The sequence below is a fragment of the Chionomys nivalis genome, chromosome 15 (genome assembly GCF_950005125.1).
Source record: "Chionomys nivalis chromosome 15, mChiNiv1.1, whole genome shotgun sequence".
NCBI lineage: Eukaryota > Metazoa > Chordata > Mammalia > Rodentia > Cricetidae > Chionomys > Chionomys nivalis.
In genome coordinates, this window is record NC_080100.1 from 9,328,101 (window position 1) to 9,345,216 (window position 17,116).

The window sequence follows — 17,116 nt, forward strand, 5'->3', positions numbered from 1 at the left end:
GCCTGAGAGTCCAGCCCTTCAAGGCCACCTCCAGAGTTCAAGGAAGAAGTCTTAATTCACACACATGCCATTCGAGTCATGTTATTTATTCTTCTGCCTATTTTTCCACCCTCTAATTTTCACCTAAGTTTTAATTCTTTCTAGTTTTCCTTTGTCTCAATTCTTTGTTTCAATTCCCCCTTGCTTATCTGTTTACCTACCTTAAATACATTTTTTTTACAGGAGGCTTAAGGCAAAATGAAATAATTATAAGAGTTACATCTCATTGGTCATAGCACATTTCTTGGGTAAACCATAGGAGCTGAGGCATTTACAATGGCAAGCACTTACTCCACCGCTACACGCAGCCCTATGACACACAGGGTTCCACCACCCACTGATTGTGTTTCAGCCATGCTGAAGCACTTTACCCATGTATAGTATCCTTCCCATTCACTCTCACCCTTTGCGGGGCTCTTGTGAAAAATATCTTTTATCTACCAGCTCAACCCTTAGATGATGCAGCACCTTCATTGGAAGACTCTCTATAATAACATAGAAAGTTTCTCCTCCCCTCTCCCGCCACTTCTATTCCCATTATAGCAAACCTTCAACATAACAATTAAATGCTCAGTTATAATTATGAGTCTATGACTGTTCTCCTCACTGCATTGTTAGCCTCTTACATGCTTTCGTATGCCTGTTTCCCTGCTTCTAATATAAAACCTGGCAGAATCGCACATTACAGAGTGTTACAAAACAATTAATGTGAGTTGTATTGTGAATCAGCAAACAACAAGCACGGGTCACGCTACTCTTTAATAGGAGTTCCACCCAATTATCTCCTTTGTCTTTTGGATAATTAAGCTTTTCAATATGAAGCAATGTGCTACTTAATATAATTAATGTTTACTCTATATAATAAAGCCAAGAATAATCATCTAGTAATAGATTTGTCTTTTCAAGGAACTCCTCCCAAACTCACAATGCCAAATGGATTATCCAATTCAGATGTAGCATTCAAAATGTACTTATATTGTTCAATATTTAGCAGTTAATTTTGTTCAAGCCATTGTACCGGGTACATTTACAGTTGATTGTTAACAGAAAATAGCTTCAACTGTAGTAAAAATATTGAGCATAATTATGAAAACATCATTATTTAAAGACATGTAAAAATCCTAAACAGGTTTACAGCATTTGTGAAAAGCCATGAAGATGTGAGTTCTCAGTTTGGAGGAGCACAGTTTGCCACCACCTGAGGACATCTGGTAGAGCCTTTGCATACCAAATTCATGTCATCCCATACTTTCTGGAAATGAGAGCCAATGTATCGCGTGAAGAAGCCTGCTGCAGGTCCTGTCAGCGAGCAGGGTGCCATTGAGTGGAACCCTGCAGCACCTTTTCCCGCTTTGATGGAGTCTATTTCATTCCAACAAAGTTCATAAAATTTTGTAATTTAGCTGTGCAACCACACAGGCTGCTAACTGGTTTGGAGGCATCGATGTTCAGTGAGAGTCAGAGAATACAAGAATAGTGGCCAACATGGCAATAGCCATTATCCTAAAGTGACCTAAAGCAAGGACCTTGAGTATAAAGCTGAGGGGGCATCTGGAAATAAAATTCGTTAGTCCAACTTTACTAGAGAAATACCTGCATACGAAGTGCTTTAGGACAGAGATAACTCTTCATGACAGAATTTAAGAATTGAGGTGAGAATTATGTGTGTTTACTCAAAAGTAACATTGTATCATAGATTTCATAGGGACAGTGCTGTGATACTATTGGGAATTTGCTGATGCTCCCTTCCCCTAACTCTTGGTCCCATCACTTGTCATTCTCTGACCATGGGAATTTCTGAATCTGAGCCTTGATATTTATAGTAAATAACAAGCAGTCTCCTCTCAAATTCAACATGAGGAGGAAATTAAATGTGTAAAACACACGACACTGCAGAAATACCACTTTAAAGTGTTTCCTTTTTGTGGTACTTAAACGCAATATATTATTTCTCAAACGTCCCCAATTAGTAGTAAATTAGCATTCCTTCCTAAAAAAAAAAAAAGAGAGAATGTGTTCTTCTCTCTGTCTTTACATCTCTCTCGAGCACTCAGATGTCCTACAGCTGTTGAGATGTGTCCCCCAGGGCAACAGAATTGCTGCTCCTGTACCTGTCATGGCTTTCATCAGGGTGTGGATGCAAGTGCTCTTCCCCGCTCCACTGGGTCCCAGGGTCATCATTCCGTGCCTCACCCTCTGCGTTTCAAAAAGCTGGATGACTTTCAGTTTCCAAGGAGGGTGGTCAATCAAGCCGGCTTCCTCAACCTGAAGCACAACAAAATTCCCATAATAGATAGCATTCACCGTGACCCAGATTTACAGCAGATGAAGGGTGGAAGAAGAGAAATGGGGGGTGGATTAATGACCAGGGAGCTTCTGTTTGTAAAGAAAGAAAACAATAAGGGTGTGGACAGGATGGGTGACTGAGTAGTACACACCCAGGAGGGAGAGGGCCCTGGCTGTAATCAGACTGCCTCCTTCACAGCGGTCACAGTAATAAACTGTATGGTGTGTATTTAACCACAATTGGGGGGGAACACCACACAGAACCAATGCATGCAAACATGGACAAAGAGTGGGCCAACACAATCACTCATCCCAAGCTAGTAAGTACCTGCACTTCTCTTCAGGAACTGACTCTTCAATACTAACACTTTATTAAGTATAAGTCAGAGGAAAAACTTAATAAGAAAATGAAATGGCAAAATGTATCTGGAACATTTGATTTAAACAATGATATGGATAACCAGAAAATGTTTAGTACATCAGATTGATGGAAAATCTATGTGAATTCCAAGTAGTCACAATACTAGCCAGCACACTGTGCATTCTTCTACCTACTAAACATGGAGTAAGAAGTTCCAAACACCATTCTAAGATTCATCTGTAAAACGAGATGATGAGAATGACACTATCAATAAGTAAAATGGAAGCATAGATTGACCCCTGCTCCGTGAAGTATAACTTACAGTCATGAAATTGGAATCTGAGCCCAAAACACCCAGGTCTATGATCCGATATCTATGAAATGACTATATTATGCTCTAACTTGCTGTAAATCATGATTTTATTTTGAGTAGAGTAATTTTGAGTTCATGAATACAGTGGCTCTGTCGAGCCCAAAAGATGGCATTCTGCAACTCCTCTATTTTCCAGTTCCTGCATTCTCCCTGTGTCCTCTCCCATGAGCTTCACTGAGCTGTCAGAGGACGAGATGCGTACAGTTCTGGACCCATGGTCACATGGTCAGCCCCGATCAAACTCATAAGTCACAAAACCAAACAAAAAGACACAAATCTGGGAAAGGGATTTATAGTAGACATGGAGGCGGATGGGGGTGGGAAGTAGATAAAAGAAAGTATAGATGAGCATTATCAGAAGGCATCATATACATTTATGAAATTATCAGACTATAAATCTAAGTAATAAAATATTAAAAACAAAAATAATTTTAGATAATGATCATGTATCCTTATGTAATATATACTCTTCAGAAAGTTCCCTACCTACCATCAACTGACATAAGTCATCTTATACATTACTTAGCCTTTTAGAAAGGGCTATAATTAATTTAGCCAAATGATGAGAAAATATTTTTGCAGAATGAGTTATTATTCTTTTTGATTGGTAAATGTAAACTTTGGTGTACTAAAAATATGCAGTAAATACTACCACATTTGAATTATATTGCAATTATTTTCAAGAAAATCAATTTCATGCTATAAACTAATGACCATGGCATAAAATAATATTTCTTCCCAAAACTCTTCTTTGAGGAAGTTAAACTAAGGAACAAGGTTTACACGGTTTGTTCCTACTCATAGAAAGACTCTGGTAAATTAAACAGCAGCAAGTGTCCTGAAATCCAGATGCTTGACTAGACATATTACAACAAATTCCCTCCATCACAGAGACTATGGAAAACTACATATGTGTTCAGAGGAAAAGAATATGTGTGGAGAAGTCACATGACATCACTTCAAATAGAACACAGAAACAGAAGCCTGGAGACCACTGTGGCAGATGCCAGAGTCAAGCTGAGGTTCAGCAGGAAGCTATCTGAGTCCCCACAGACCCTGCCAACTGTGACATTTTATTTCTGAATCTGGTGGAACGGTTCCCACTAATGCTGAGGCCATTTGGATGTGACTGCATTGGTCATGTGACTGTCAGGGGAGCTCTGTCAATAGCCTGCAGTGACCTCTCATTTAAAAAAGCTGCAGTCTCAGTATCAGTCTTGAGGCCAGAGGCCGGTGAGGACGTTTCCCATGAGTCCAGCCAGACTCAGATAAATCAGACACAGCCCTTGGTTCACCATGAAATGCTTTACCTGTTTACTGATCCCTGTCTCCAGCTCAGGGTAGCCTGCTTTGTCCAAAAGAATATTTGGGAATAGATCTTCAATCAAACTCAGAAACAGGGGTTCATCTTCATCAATCTACAAAGAACAAAGAAGGAAATAAGACCAACTGTTTGAGCACTAACACAGAATACACAGAAAATTCGAAAACACTCAACACAAGCCAGGGTGAAGATTAGTAGATAAAGCATAGCCTATTTGAGTAATAAGCTCCTCATACTTCCCGTAATTAAAAAGTTAAGATGAGAAGAGAAAAGAAAGAAAGAAACAGAAGGAAAGAAAATCCTACTTACATTAAAATGTTTCATAAACTCCCCCATTCAGAAGATAGTAGTCATAATTCCTAACTTAATTCAATTCTACTGAAATAGAAATACTTCTGGGTAGATGTGAGCCATTTGAAAAGGAACTTCTGAAAACATATAATTTAAACTCTGCTCTCAGGCATTTGATCTGAGAATTAGGCATAAATAAATTTAAATAAATATCTCTAAATCTGACTAAACTCATCCTTAAGCAGGTGGGATTCTTCCACCTGTGGTTCTCACCAGTTTGGAAAGATTCATGTCACGGAGCACGCGCATTACAATGGTAGACTCTGTATCCGTGGGACTGGCTCGTTTTGCTGCCCCCAGTGTACGCAGAACTGACAAAATGTTACGTAGACCAAAGTCATAGTGGACCTGAAAAGGAAGTGCTGGGCTTATTTCCTACTCATGGAAACAATATGAATTTGGCTGAAAAGCACTACATGATAATAAACTAATGCTGATTCCCTTTAAAAAGAAAAATAACAGTATGCCATGTTTTGTTGATACTCATAAGATATCTGTCCTTTCCTAAACAGAAACGGAGGAGAGATGGATTGGGGTGGGAACAGAGGTGAAATGGGGAGGAAGGGGTGAAAGGAAGAAGGGGAAACTGTGGTCAGGATGTAAAATAAATAAATAAATAAATTTATACATTTTTAAAAAAACAAACAGTAGAACAAAATATTCCTTTATTGTTATGATTTTTGAAAAACTGAAGACTATCTGAGAGTCTTTCCCTGTATCATCATTAGCTTAAGTCCTTAGATTAAAACTACGATGTGTCTTGATGGGAGAAAGGTAGACATTTTCTCTTAGACCACAACATCCCTCCTCCTCCTCTTAATCATTCATACATATGAAAATATATTTGTGTCTCAACAGGGAAAATTCAGGACCAGAGCTAAACTCAGACACTAAATTCTCAAGATTTTGCTAATAAAAAATGGATATTAAGCATGAGGAAAAGAAGTTATACCCCAGGATCACCTAGAGGAAAAAATCTCAGTAAATCTGGAGCCAGGCCCCAGTTTTGAGCTTAGTATAATAATTATGGAAGTTCTACAATCCAAATGTTAGCAGATATGCAGTGAATAATTAAAATTCCATTACCTAACCACTGTGGAATATAGCTGGCAGTTCTAAAAATTAAAAATGGAGCAAGCAGGCCAGGTGCATGGGCAAAGGCCTGTAATCCCAGCACCTGAAGACTGCCGCTAGATAATTGCAATTTCAAGGCTAAATGGCAAATTTCAGGACAAGCTGTGTCATGCAGCGAGAGACTGTCTTAAAAACTTAAAAAGTAGGTCTTCCGTATGATGCAACAATCCCACCATTCTCACAGTGATGTTTGAACAACAATGTATAATATTCATATTCGACCATTCACAAAAGACAGAAGTAGGGAGCAGCCCAAACGTCCAGCCGCCCTGCAGGAGATGAATGGAGATGCAAAACCCAGCATTTACACACTGTGGAATACTATTTGGCCACATGAAGAAGGCACTCCATACCACATCACAGTAAAATGCTGTGAGATAATTTTATTGTACATTGTAAAAAATTGTCACTTGCGTTGATTTAATAAAACACTGATTGTCCAGTAGCCAGGCAGGAAATATAGGTAGAGCAACCAGACTAGGAGAATTCTGGGAAGAGAATGCAGAGAACTTTCCGTGTCGCTGACTCTGGTTGTTGCTCTGTTGCTTGTGTACTCTATCAGATGGAATCACAGCGCTGGCCAGCACCTTCACTGGTGTCTTAGAACACACATAGGGCCCCAAAAGATGGCTTCGGTTCTTCAGACATTGTGCAATATTGTCCACTGTTTCTAAGTTTGTTACTAAAATTGCTATTCAGTGAGAGATAATTAATACAGATACAATAAGTGATTAACCCATGTCTTCTAGCCAATAGCTCTAATGAGGGCTTTATCTGCTATCCCAAACATATGGGAAACTATCAAGAGGTTTACAACAGAAAAGACAATTAGCCAAGCTTGGTTAAATATACGGGCAAGTTTGGGGGTAAGAAGAGTCAATGACTCATAAGTTCCTGAAAACTATGCCATCACCATGATTCATACACAGGTTATGTAAATTGCCAACAGCAACGCCATTCATATTATAGTTCCTAAGTCATCCTATAGGGTAACCACATCACTTCTGTGTTATAAATAGTAACTTCTTTATATGTATTTCTCAACGAAAGTCTAGAGAAAATCAGTTTTTGTTGTTGGGGGCTTGGGAGATAACTCTGTAGCTCAAGTGCTTACTATGCATCCATGACATCTGGCAACAGTTTGAAAGCCCATGCAAAAATAGGAGGGTATGTAGGAGAGAGAGAGAGAGAGAGACATACATACATAGATAGATAAAATAAGAAGCCAGGCGTGGTAGCACATACTTGAATTCAAAGCACTGGGAAATGAGGAACAGACAGGTTTCCAGTTTTCACTAGCCCTAGCTTACTCAGCTAGTTCAAGGCTGGTGAAAGGCCCTATATCTAAAGCCAAGGTGTACAGAACCTTAGGAACAGTTCATGAACATGACCTTTGACATCCATGCAAGTGCACATACAATGCACCTTTGTCATTTTATACTTAGTGTCAAAGATACCTTGTCAAGAGTTCTAGTCTGAGCAGAGAAGCCATTGCTAATTGGTGACTTCCGGGAGTGGGAGAGTATGTTGTTCCCAGGAATACAGCCTGAGAGGCGACCTGTGCGCCAGCAGATAATCCTACACACATACACATACTGGCAGCACTAAGAGAACACAGTTGAATTTTTTGCAAAACACATGAAATTGGAAGAGAAAAGAAGTGAAGGGGATAAAGGAGGAATTGGAGGGGACAGAATATGGATTATAATGTGCTTATCAAAGTACATTATATGCATATATGAAATCCTAAACAATTCTTTTAAACAACCGAAGATATTCTAGTGAACAGAAAGAAAAATTTCTGTGGTTAACTACATAAAAAAACCTTCAGAATAACACACCTGCTTCGAGAGCTGCTCTTCACACAGCTGGTAGAGTGTGAAAAATTTCCTGGCCAGGACTACGTTGTCAATGAAGCCACAGCTGGCCAGCTTCACCCTGATGATGATCTGCCGGTCAGGGACCATCATGGCCACGGAGCGGAAGTTTATCTTCAGGTTCTCAGGGAGTTCCTGGCGCCCCGCATAGCCAGGGTTCTACATGGAAGCAAAGCCCAAGGATGAATGACACATTCCTGGGGCAAGTAGGACACACTGGCGAGCTATGGAAAGATTCATTATGCACACAACGCAAATCTGGAATGTCAATTGGGGAGCTCATTTGCATAGCCCACTCTTCTTGTGCTGGACAGACTATGTCATGAGTTATTAATATGAGCTTTGTTTAGCACTTAAAGGTTTTCAAGCAGGAATGATAATTGCATTCTCAATTTCCAGTCCTGAAGCAGAGGTGACACAGGCTGGGGAGAGGTAGGAGCACGGCGACAAGAAGACTGAATTACAGGTCTAGCGATTCCTTACCATAGTCAGAAAAAGTCCAAACTCTGGGTCCATGGTCACATTGTCTCCATCAGTAAAAATGAAAGATTTCTTCCGCTCCTTTTTACATGTGAGAATAATGGAGATTTGCTGGGCTGCTACGGAGAGTACTGGTAGATCGATACGGTTGAATTCATCAAAGCAGCCCCAGGACCCAGACTGTGCCAGCCCTTAGAAAGGAAATTAAACAGAAAATCCAATTAGTATGTCATTTCTGAAAACCAAGAACACGGATATTACGCAGCTGCCAAAATGAACCAGAGATGAGTTTATTCAAAACTGAAGCTAGAAAATAAACGGTGCATCAAGAGGCCCAAAACCGCCGACAAGTTGGCAGCTCGTCTGTAAACATCCAAGCCGTATTACTAATGACAAGCGCCCAACAAAAGGCAAATTACATGAGCATTCCATCCACCTAACGCTGCTAAGACTGAGCTTGTCAACCAAACAACCTAGAAAACTGACACCAAAATATATCCAGTTCTTGAAGAAGTAAACAAATCCTTTGCTGGTGTTGTTGCTGCAGACCAAATCAAGTCTCCCTCAAGCCAAGCATGTGTTCCCAGTGAACCGCATCACCCACCCTGAGAGATAAATCTTTTACTTTAGTCTGTTTATGTCTTTTATGTGTATGGGTGTTTCATCTGCATGTACATCTGCATACTAGAAGAAGGCATTGGATCCCACTATAGACAGTTGTGAGTTGCCATGTGGTTGTTGGGAATTGAACTCAGGACCTCTAGGAGACGAGAACCACCAATGCTCTTGACCGCTGAGCCATCTCTCCAACCCCAAAAGATAAATCTTAACAAGGAATTCTACCTAACCTGAAATTTCGTAGTCAGTGAAAGGCACAGTGCTCACCTTTGAATATCCGCCCCAGTCCTCGGAAATCCATCTGGTCAGAGCAGTTGAAAACCACAACGTATTTTCCGAGACACCGGCCCATATCCTTGGTGGTTTCTGTCTTGCCTGTTCCTGCAGGACCAGCGGGGGCTCCTCCCATGCTCATTCCCAGAGCCTGAGCCAAGGTGATGTAGCATCTACAGGACCACATTATCTTTAGAAACTTGCTACAGCATCCCAAAGGCACTCAAGACATCACAGAGAAATGAACCTGTGCTTCAAAGATGCAAGAAGAGGGCCAAGCTCCCTTAGATAGTTTCTAAAACTACATCCTAAAAAAATTGTCTTCATGTGTGTTGACATGTGCTGTGGAAAAAGAAGGAAGTAGTCTCTGTTCAAAGAAATTTAAAAAGTTAGATTTCTTTACAGATAATTTTTAGACTTTATGATAATAGTGTTTATGATAATTATTGGGAATGTAAAAGCATAAAAAAAAGTATAGAGCATTGCCAACATTTTTTGGCAACCCCTCCCTAGAAGTCTATCCATATCAAAAGAATAACAATTAGACAGTCTCACTGGTCATGAAGGACATGCATGTCACTATATATCACCTGGCACCCTAAAGGGTGGATGTTTCTAAAAAGGTAAAAGCAAGCATTATGAGGGGGTTGCACACTATTGGTGAAGATATGACTTAGTGAAGTCGCTATTGAAAACTCTATGACCTTTCTCCCCCCCCCAAAAAAAAAGAAAACGAGCACTAACATACACCCCAACAATCTCCCACTGGGGTGCATACACAAAAGAAGGATGAAGTCACCCTTTATGAAAGTATCTCTCCTGCTGTGTTCACTGTAGGCCAAGCAAAGACCCTGTCGTCAGCCAATGGATGAATGAACTTTTCAAAATATGGTCTTATACAATGGGATACTTTTCAGTCATGAAAAGGAAAATTCTACCATTTGCCACATAGGCGTAGACCCAAGGAAATTTTGCTAAGATAAACCAGACACCAAAAGACAAATACTGCACGATTTCACTCACGTGCTAGGAAGAAGGAGGGAAGAACAGACAGAGAATAATTTTATAATGACCAGAGGCAGAAATGGAGACAGGAAATAAGATGTAGGGCAGATAATTCAACATATCAACTTTGTAAGGCCAGTAAATATAGATAGCTGATGTGCAAAGGGATTATTGTTAATAAAATTGTATTGTCCTAGGAGTCTTCACCAAAATCTGCAGACTTGTGCTGTTCTTCTCTCCAAAATAAGTAACTGGGAATCTCTAGCTATGCTAGCATCATGGCTGTAATAACTACTTGTCTGCTATCATGTTGTGTTGTAAACTTCAGATACACACAAAAAATGAATAATCTGTTCATAATAACATAAGCTGTACTCCCAACTGAAGAAGGATCATGAATCCAAGACTAGCCTGGGCTTCGTAGTGGACTCAAAGTTAGCTTAAGCTGTGTATGAGATCTTGGCTCCCAAAAAAATCAAAATCTTGGGATGTAGCTAAGTGGAAGAATGGCAATCTAACATGCCCGAGGCTTTGGATTCAATTCCAATCCTGAGAAAATGAGAAACATAAATACATCCTATTTGTCAGATTGGGAATCATTTAAATATATTCATTGTCTTTTTAATGGTTCCATATCCTTGATTTATTTCATTTAACGTATTATAAATATAAATGCATTGCATGTGTAAGTTTATGTGCACCATGCATGAGCAAAAACCCCCAGAAACCACAAGAAGGTGTTGGATCCACCAACACTGGACCTCCTGACAGTTGTGAGTTTTGATCGGGGTGCTAGGAAGTGAACCCAGATCCTCTGCAACAGCAGTAATTGCTCTTAACCCCTGAGTCATCTTCCCAGCCCCGCATGACCTTGGTTTTAAACAACACGGTGCTGAGTAATAACATTCCAGGTCTGTGTGAGCATCTGCAATCCCTTCCACATCTTTCCATATGAGTTAACACGTGGAAGATTCAGTGAACATTGCTAGGAAGCCTGTAAAGGAAATTTTTACCCTAAAAATATGCTGATAGGTTACTTGATTCTCAGCACCACCTGGTGTTGCCAAAGAAAACAATCCATACGGCAGTGCAGTCTTGTGTCCTGGGCCTGAATATAAGGTGTCCTAGGGACCTGGGAAAGAACTCAGAGAAAAAGTGGAAGTGAAAACTTATACGTGGCACAGACTGGGTCTCCCAGGTTCTCTACCAGAAGTAAGTTCCTGAAAACCAGATGACGAACCAGCCTGGCCAAGGAGGGAGAAGCCTGGTGTGAAAGCAAATGGACACTTGCACCCGTGTCTCTATTCCCCTCAGCCAAAGGCCTAGATCCTCGCTTGCATTTCGTCATCTCTTTCCAAGCAGTCTTTAACAACCACCACCTACACCATGGTCTCCTTGTTATCTCATTAAAACCACAGAGCAACCTGCAAGAAGTCCCTGATCCCACTCACAAATGAGGGAAGATGCTCGCACAAGGAGTAACTGTGCTCAGTTTCTCAAAGGAGTTGATATTTAGTCTAAGCCAAGCCCTTTTAGACTCAAGGTGATTCCAGCCTTCAAGATAAGGAACGAACTCAGGCCCCTCACTGCTGCCCTGCAGAACTCTTCACACCTGTGAACATCAGGCAACTGTTGTCGCCATTGCAATTACGCATCCATTGCATTATAGACGCTTCTCATCACATGTGAAGAGAAGCCTTTTCCACACCTACTGATTCCAAAATACTCAAAAGCTTCTGAAGGAGGATACAGGGCAAATGCACCAGCAAGAAATTTCCTTTGTTGATAATTGGAGTTAGTTACAGACTATGAACTAGGAAGCATAGATGTGCTTAAGAGGCACAGATAGGAAAGGTTGCTCAACAATGCGCATTCTGTGGGGACACACACATGGAAACAGCTCCCCTGAGCTAATGGGAGCTCACCAACTCTGGCCAGACAGGAAAGGAACCAGCATAGGACCAAACTAGGCGCTGAGAGTGCGGGTGACAGTTGTGTGGCTGGAGCAGACTGCAGGGTCACTGGCAGTGGGACCAGGATTTATCCCTACTGCTTGTACTGGCTTTTTTGGAACCCATTCTCTTTGGAGAGATAACTTGCTCAGCCTAGATACAGTGGGGAGGGCCTTGGTCCTTCCTCAAGGCAGTGTGCCATACCCTTTCTGCCCCTGATTTCATCTGGCCTCTGCTGGGCGACAGCATTAGTGAGTACCTTCCAGCCTCCTCTGCTTGTGCTCAGAACCAGAAGGAGAATGGTCATTCAAATCATCAGGAGTTTGGGGGGAAGGGATTGTGTGTTTTTATCATGTGATGATGGCCATCTGACCATCTGAAATGTCAACAAGTCTTTCCATGTGATGGGAAGCTCCTGGGCTCCAGGAGCTGCCATGGCTGTCAGATTTCACAGGTCAGACACCACAGGCTGACGGTACATGCCAGGGCCTCCAAAACTGTACCTTTATAAGACATTTGTTTTCGTGAGGAGCTTTCTTGCTGTAAAAGGAACAGACAAAAAATCTTGTGCTCTGAACCAGGACTGGGATCTTGCAGTTCTCACATTAGACAGGTACAGCGATTCCTGTTCCCCACAATATTCCTACTCAGATTTTCTCCCTTTGACTATTATTTTAAATTATTTTTTTCCTTGAAAACGCAAGCTCTCTGAGTCAGGCTTTTTATTAAAATGTCTCTGTCACATAGTTGGTAAATAAACATTTCCTGGAGAAACAGAAGAAATGCTCATTGACGAATTAACTTTTATATGATGAAATTAAAATGAAGAAGAGAAAGTAGGGAGGGGAAGCTTTTCTAAATTTTTAAATTATTAGTTAATTTCTACTCTTATGCACATACTGGGTATTTATTTGTCAAAGCCCCAAATTTCACATAGATATGTCAGATCAGTCTTTTTTGTTACTTGATTATTTTGCCTTTAAAAAACAGAGAACCTCAAAAGCAAAGCAAGCATTTGCAACGTTAAGTGCAGACAGTTCAGAAATCCATTCCAGACTTTCACTTCAGGCCTCCCCTGTCTGCATTTCTTCAGCTTGAATGTGTGAGGACTGAGGGATCATTTTCAGCTGCTGGTTGAAGAAGGCATTCTCTACCAATCAGAGAATTTCAAATGCAAAGCCCTGAATCAAGACTGTGCTTGGTCTGTTAAGGAAATCAAAAAAAAAAAAAAAACATGTAGACAAAAGTGAATAGGAAGAAAAAAGATAGGAGCGGCCAGGGCAGCTTGTGCCAGGCTTCCTAAGCTGATGTGATAATAGCCTCGATTTTCTGTGCGATGGGGCCAAAGTAAAGAGCTAAAGGGAGACACAATCTCACTTACGTTCTGTTTCTGTACTGAGAACAGACAGACAACAGGGCACATGAAGGAAACCAACTATGCCAATCATCGAGGTGGGGGATTGTGGTGGATGCCAAACAGTTACAGCAAAGGCTTAAAGGGCTGTCGCATTCCAGACATTGATGATAGACTGTGCAATGGAGTAAGAGGGTAGACTTCAAGGGTGCACCAAGGAGTTCTTGCCTGGTGAAGTAAAGGCAGCAGATTCCATAGCTAGGAGATCAATGCCACCACAGAGATAAAAAGTAATGTCCAACTACCAGTGTGAAGAAGATAAGAAACAATCAAGCATGCTGTCGTTAAATAGTCTATGCACATACAGATGGGCATGTCATGTCAGCTAGTAGATGGATATACGTGCCGGGAGCTCCAAGAAGGTGCTCTGGCTGTATTCAGTTTGGGGGCAACATCTAGATGCTATTAAGAGTCACTTGAGATCTGTGTAGTGCACCGGAGACAAGAACCCTGATGTGCAATGGAGCAACAAGCAGTAAGAGGAGCCACATGAAAAAAACTAAATCAAAAAGGAGACCGCCCAACGATGCCATAACTGACCATTAGTCAAGAAAGGTGAGGCCAGAACTGACATTGGATGTGACAGCCTGAGGTGTGAGTGACTTTCACAAGAGCTCTTGAAGGGAATGAGAGCATGTAATAGAATAATGTGGCCCCCAAAATGCCCATGTGCTAATCCCTGAACACTGAGAGCATATCACCTTCTGTAGCAAAAGAAACTTTGCAGATATTATCAATGTGATGACCTTGGAGTAGACGGATTATCCTGGGTTACAAAGTGGGTTCAGTCCATTCTGGGCAAACAGGAGACAGAAAAGCATCTCAAAGACACAAGAGGGATGAAGGGGAGGTGCAAAGACAAACGGCTTCAATTCAGCATACTGTTTGTGCTTGTCAAGGTGAAGGAAGAGATCACAAGTCAAGGAACAGGGCAGCTCTCTCCGGTGCTGGGATGGTCTGCTCTCACTCAGTGAGAAGGGAGGCTCTAAGTCCTACAACCAACAGACTTTCTGCTAACGGCTTGAAAAGGTGGGAAATGGCGCCCCCTTGTGTCCATAAGAAGGAAAGCATCCCTCTTCTGATTTACGAAGGTAAAAATAATAGGTTTGTGTTGCTTAAACTTCTGACCTTGTGATGACGGTTATGGTGACAGTATAAAATTAACACTGTGAGTCTAAAGAGAGTACGTTCATATGAGCAGGGTAGAAAGAAATTGCGCCTTTGAGGGGGTAAAGAGCACAGAAATGGGAAGGGAAATGGAGGTGGCAGAAGGGTTTTCCCGACAGAAGAGACTAGAGTATGTTAGGTGCTGCTGACAACCCATCAAACAGTGGACACTGACCATGATCTCAGAGAGGCTCTCCTGAGTCTCACTAGGTCAGGAGGCAGAGCTATAAAAGCTGGAAATCATCTGGCTGTCTCCTTTTCACTTCTGATTCATCCCAAGCCCCTGAGGATGGTGACATCACTCTCGGTTCTTCGTGGGGAAAGCCCTCAAGGACAGCTAAAGGTGTTGATGATGGGTGGCCTGGGCCGCCTTCTTAATCCACTCAAGCTGACAGTTGCAATTAGCGAGTGTGAGTGGCAGGTGATGGGCAACGGGAAACCAAATGACAACTCCCGTGTGCCCGCCCGTACCCAATCAGTCTTCCTGTTTCCAGCTGGGCGTTACTCCATTTTTCTCTGCTTTTTAAAAACACCTTGGAGAAACCCTGTCTCGAAAATAAAAAAATAAATAAAATAAAATAAAAATAAAAACACCTTAATTGTTTCTCCAAAGAACAACAGGTGTTGAAGTTAATAACGTAACCTCCGATGCCAACTGCGCTTCATATCTAGTGGCTCACAGTAATTAATTCCTTTCTTGTCCACTCAAGGTTTGCCCCTGAAAGACTGAAGGCAAAAGAAGCCGGGTCTGTTTCAAGCACAAACCCGAATCCTCCATGTGAAGACACAGGGAAAGCTAGAAATACTAACCTTCAAAGGCCTTGCTATGAAAGAGCTGTTGGCAAAAAGTCCCCCGAGCTGCCTGAGGGACTAGAACGCCGGGCGGAGGAGAAAGGGACTAGGGAATCACAGAATTCTCCCATCACCTGTCTGTGAGCGGAGTTATGACAAGCCTGTCAGTGCAGCCTAAAAATTCATTCTGGTACATGAAAGCCACGTCTGTGATGTGGATCATCATCTTGTCAGAGTCTTCCTTAAAATAAAACCGGCACTGCTTCAGCCACTCAAAGTCCGTAGGGCTCTTGACGTGCATGTGGCACTGAAAGGCAAAAGGTACGCGTTAGACCTGAGGTGAGGCACTGGCCAGGCAGACACCACGAGCATTGGCGCAGACCGTAGAGGAGAAAGGAGAGACACCATAGGCCAGAGACATCGGGGCTCTCGCCATCTGACCCAATCAGTTCCCAATCAACACAGAAACCACTGGCTACACAGACACACGAGCATTGGTGCAGACCATAGAGGGAAAAGGAGAGACACCGTAGGCCAGAGACATCGGGTCTCTCACCACCTGACCCAATCAGTTCCTGATCAACACAAAAGCGACCTGAGATGCTATGGGAATGGGAGGAATCAAGACCACTCCAGCTAAGTCGCTCACATTGAAATGACGCTACAGTTCAGTAAGAAGTGAGTCATTTCTATAACTGCAATCTTTGGGCTTGGTACCACATCTGAACCATGAGATTCACTCTAAGAGAGCACAAAGACAAAGCTACAACGTCATCACAGAAAGGGACCCTTTAGAGAATAAGATGAAATCTTTTAAAGCTTTGTTTAAACCGTTTTTTTTTTCCCTAAGGTTTTCAACAGGTTAAAAATCGTAACATTTAAACGGCAGGTTAACACATGGCGATGATTTTGTTTGAAATTTTGACCAAAATTTTAAGATACTTTAATCATTCCTCTTTGACAAATAAGAAATCTAAAATTACCGTGTGCCCCTTATTTCTCTGAGAAGCAAACAGTGTGCTTAGCTATTAGACCAGAAGATTAACACAAAATAGCTCAAAAAAATGCAGTCTTTTGGTTCAACACAACCAATCTTTCATAATCTTTTTTTACATAATGGGTCTAAACACAATCCAGAAAATTAGTATGAGTGTAAGAGCTTCTTATGCCTTACCTAATATTACATTCTATAGAAGAGGACAGCTCTAATTTCTTTTCACTCTCCACATAACTATAATTGTGCGCCTCTCCTTATCCATCCCTTTATCTTTTGAAAGGCAAACGCTGTATGACATCCACTGCCCTGAGAAGGGCCACTTTGCAATCAACAGCACAAAGGGCGATAAAATTTGTGAAGGACGTGATTTGTCAAATCCCACACACACACACACAAAGATGCCTTAAACAGCTCCTACTACCAGCACGCCTATAATTTCTGCCCCACAAGAAAGCAGTGATCTTGGATCAACAAGTACAAGGGAAACAAGAAAGAGAAATGTTTCTCGGGACATGGCAAGACATTTTAGCATCTGAAATAAACACAGAGACTCTTAAAGTCACCCCAATGGTATAGTATAGATCTTCAGAATATGACTGAAATTTCAGCTTAGGGCTGAAAAGTGAGTCTGACATATACGCTCTGATATCAGTATGCCTGTGCCTGAATCTGG

General features: G+C 41.6%; 1 protein-coding gene across 1 annotated transcript in view; it reads right to left on the reverse strand.

Annotated features, from left to right (window-relative positions):
- Dnah5 (dynein axonemal heavy chain 5) overlaps positions 1-17,116 on the reverse strand; it is a gene marked incomplete at its 5' end in the record, with an annotated part of 196,222 nt that overhangs the window by 108,559 nt on the left and 70,547 nt on the right. Inside the window, 7 exons of the mRNA XM_057789549.1 lie at positions 2,151-2,304; positions 4,370-4,477; positions 4,948-5,082; positions 7,710-7,904; positions 8,229-8,416; positions 9,111-9,289; positions 15,581-15,753. Coding sequence (XP_057645532.1) covers positions 2,151-2,304; positions 4,370-4,477; positions 4,948-5,082; positions 7,710-7,904; positions 8,229-8,416; positions 9,111-9,289; positions 15,581-15,753 — 1,132 coding nt within the window. The remainder of the gene's footprint in view (positions 1-2,150; positions 2,305-4,369; positions 4,478-4,947; positions 5,083-7,709; positions 7,905-8,228; positions 8,417-9,110; positions 9,290-15,580; positions 15,754-17,116) is intronic.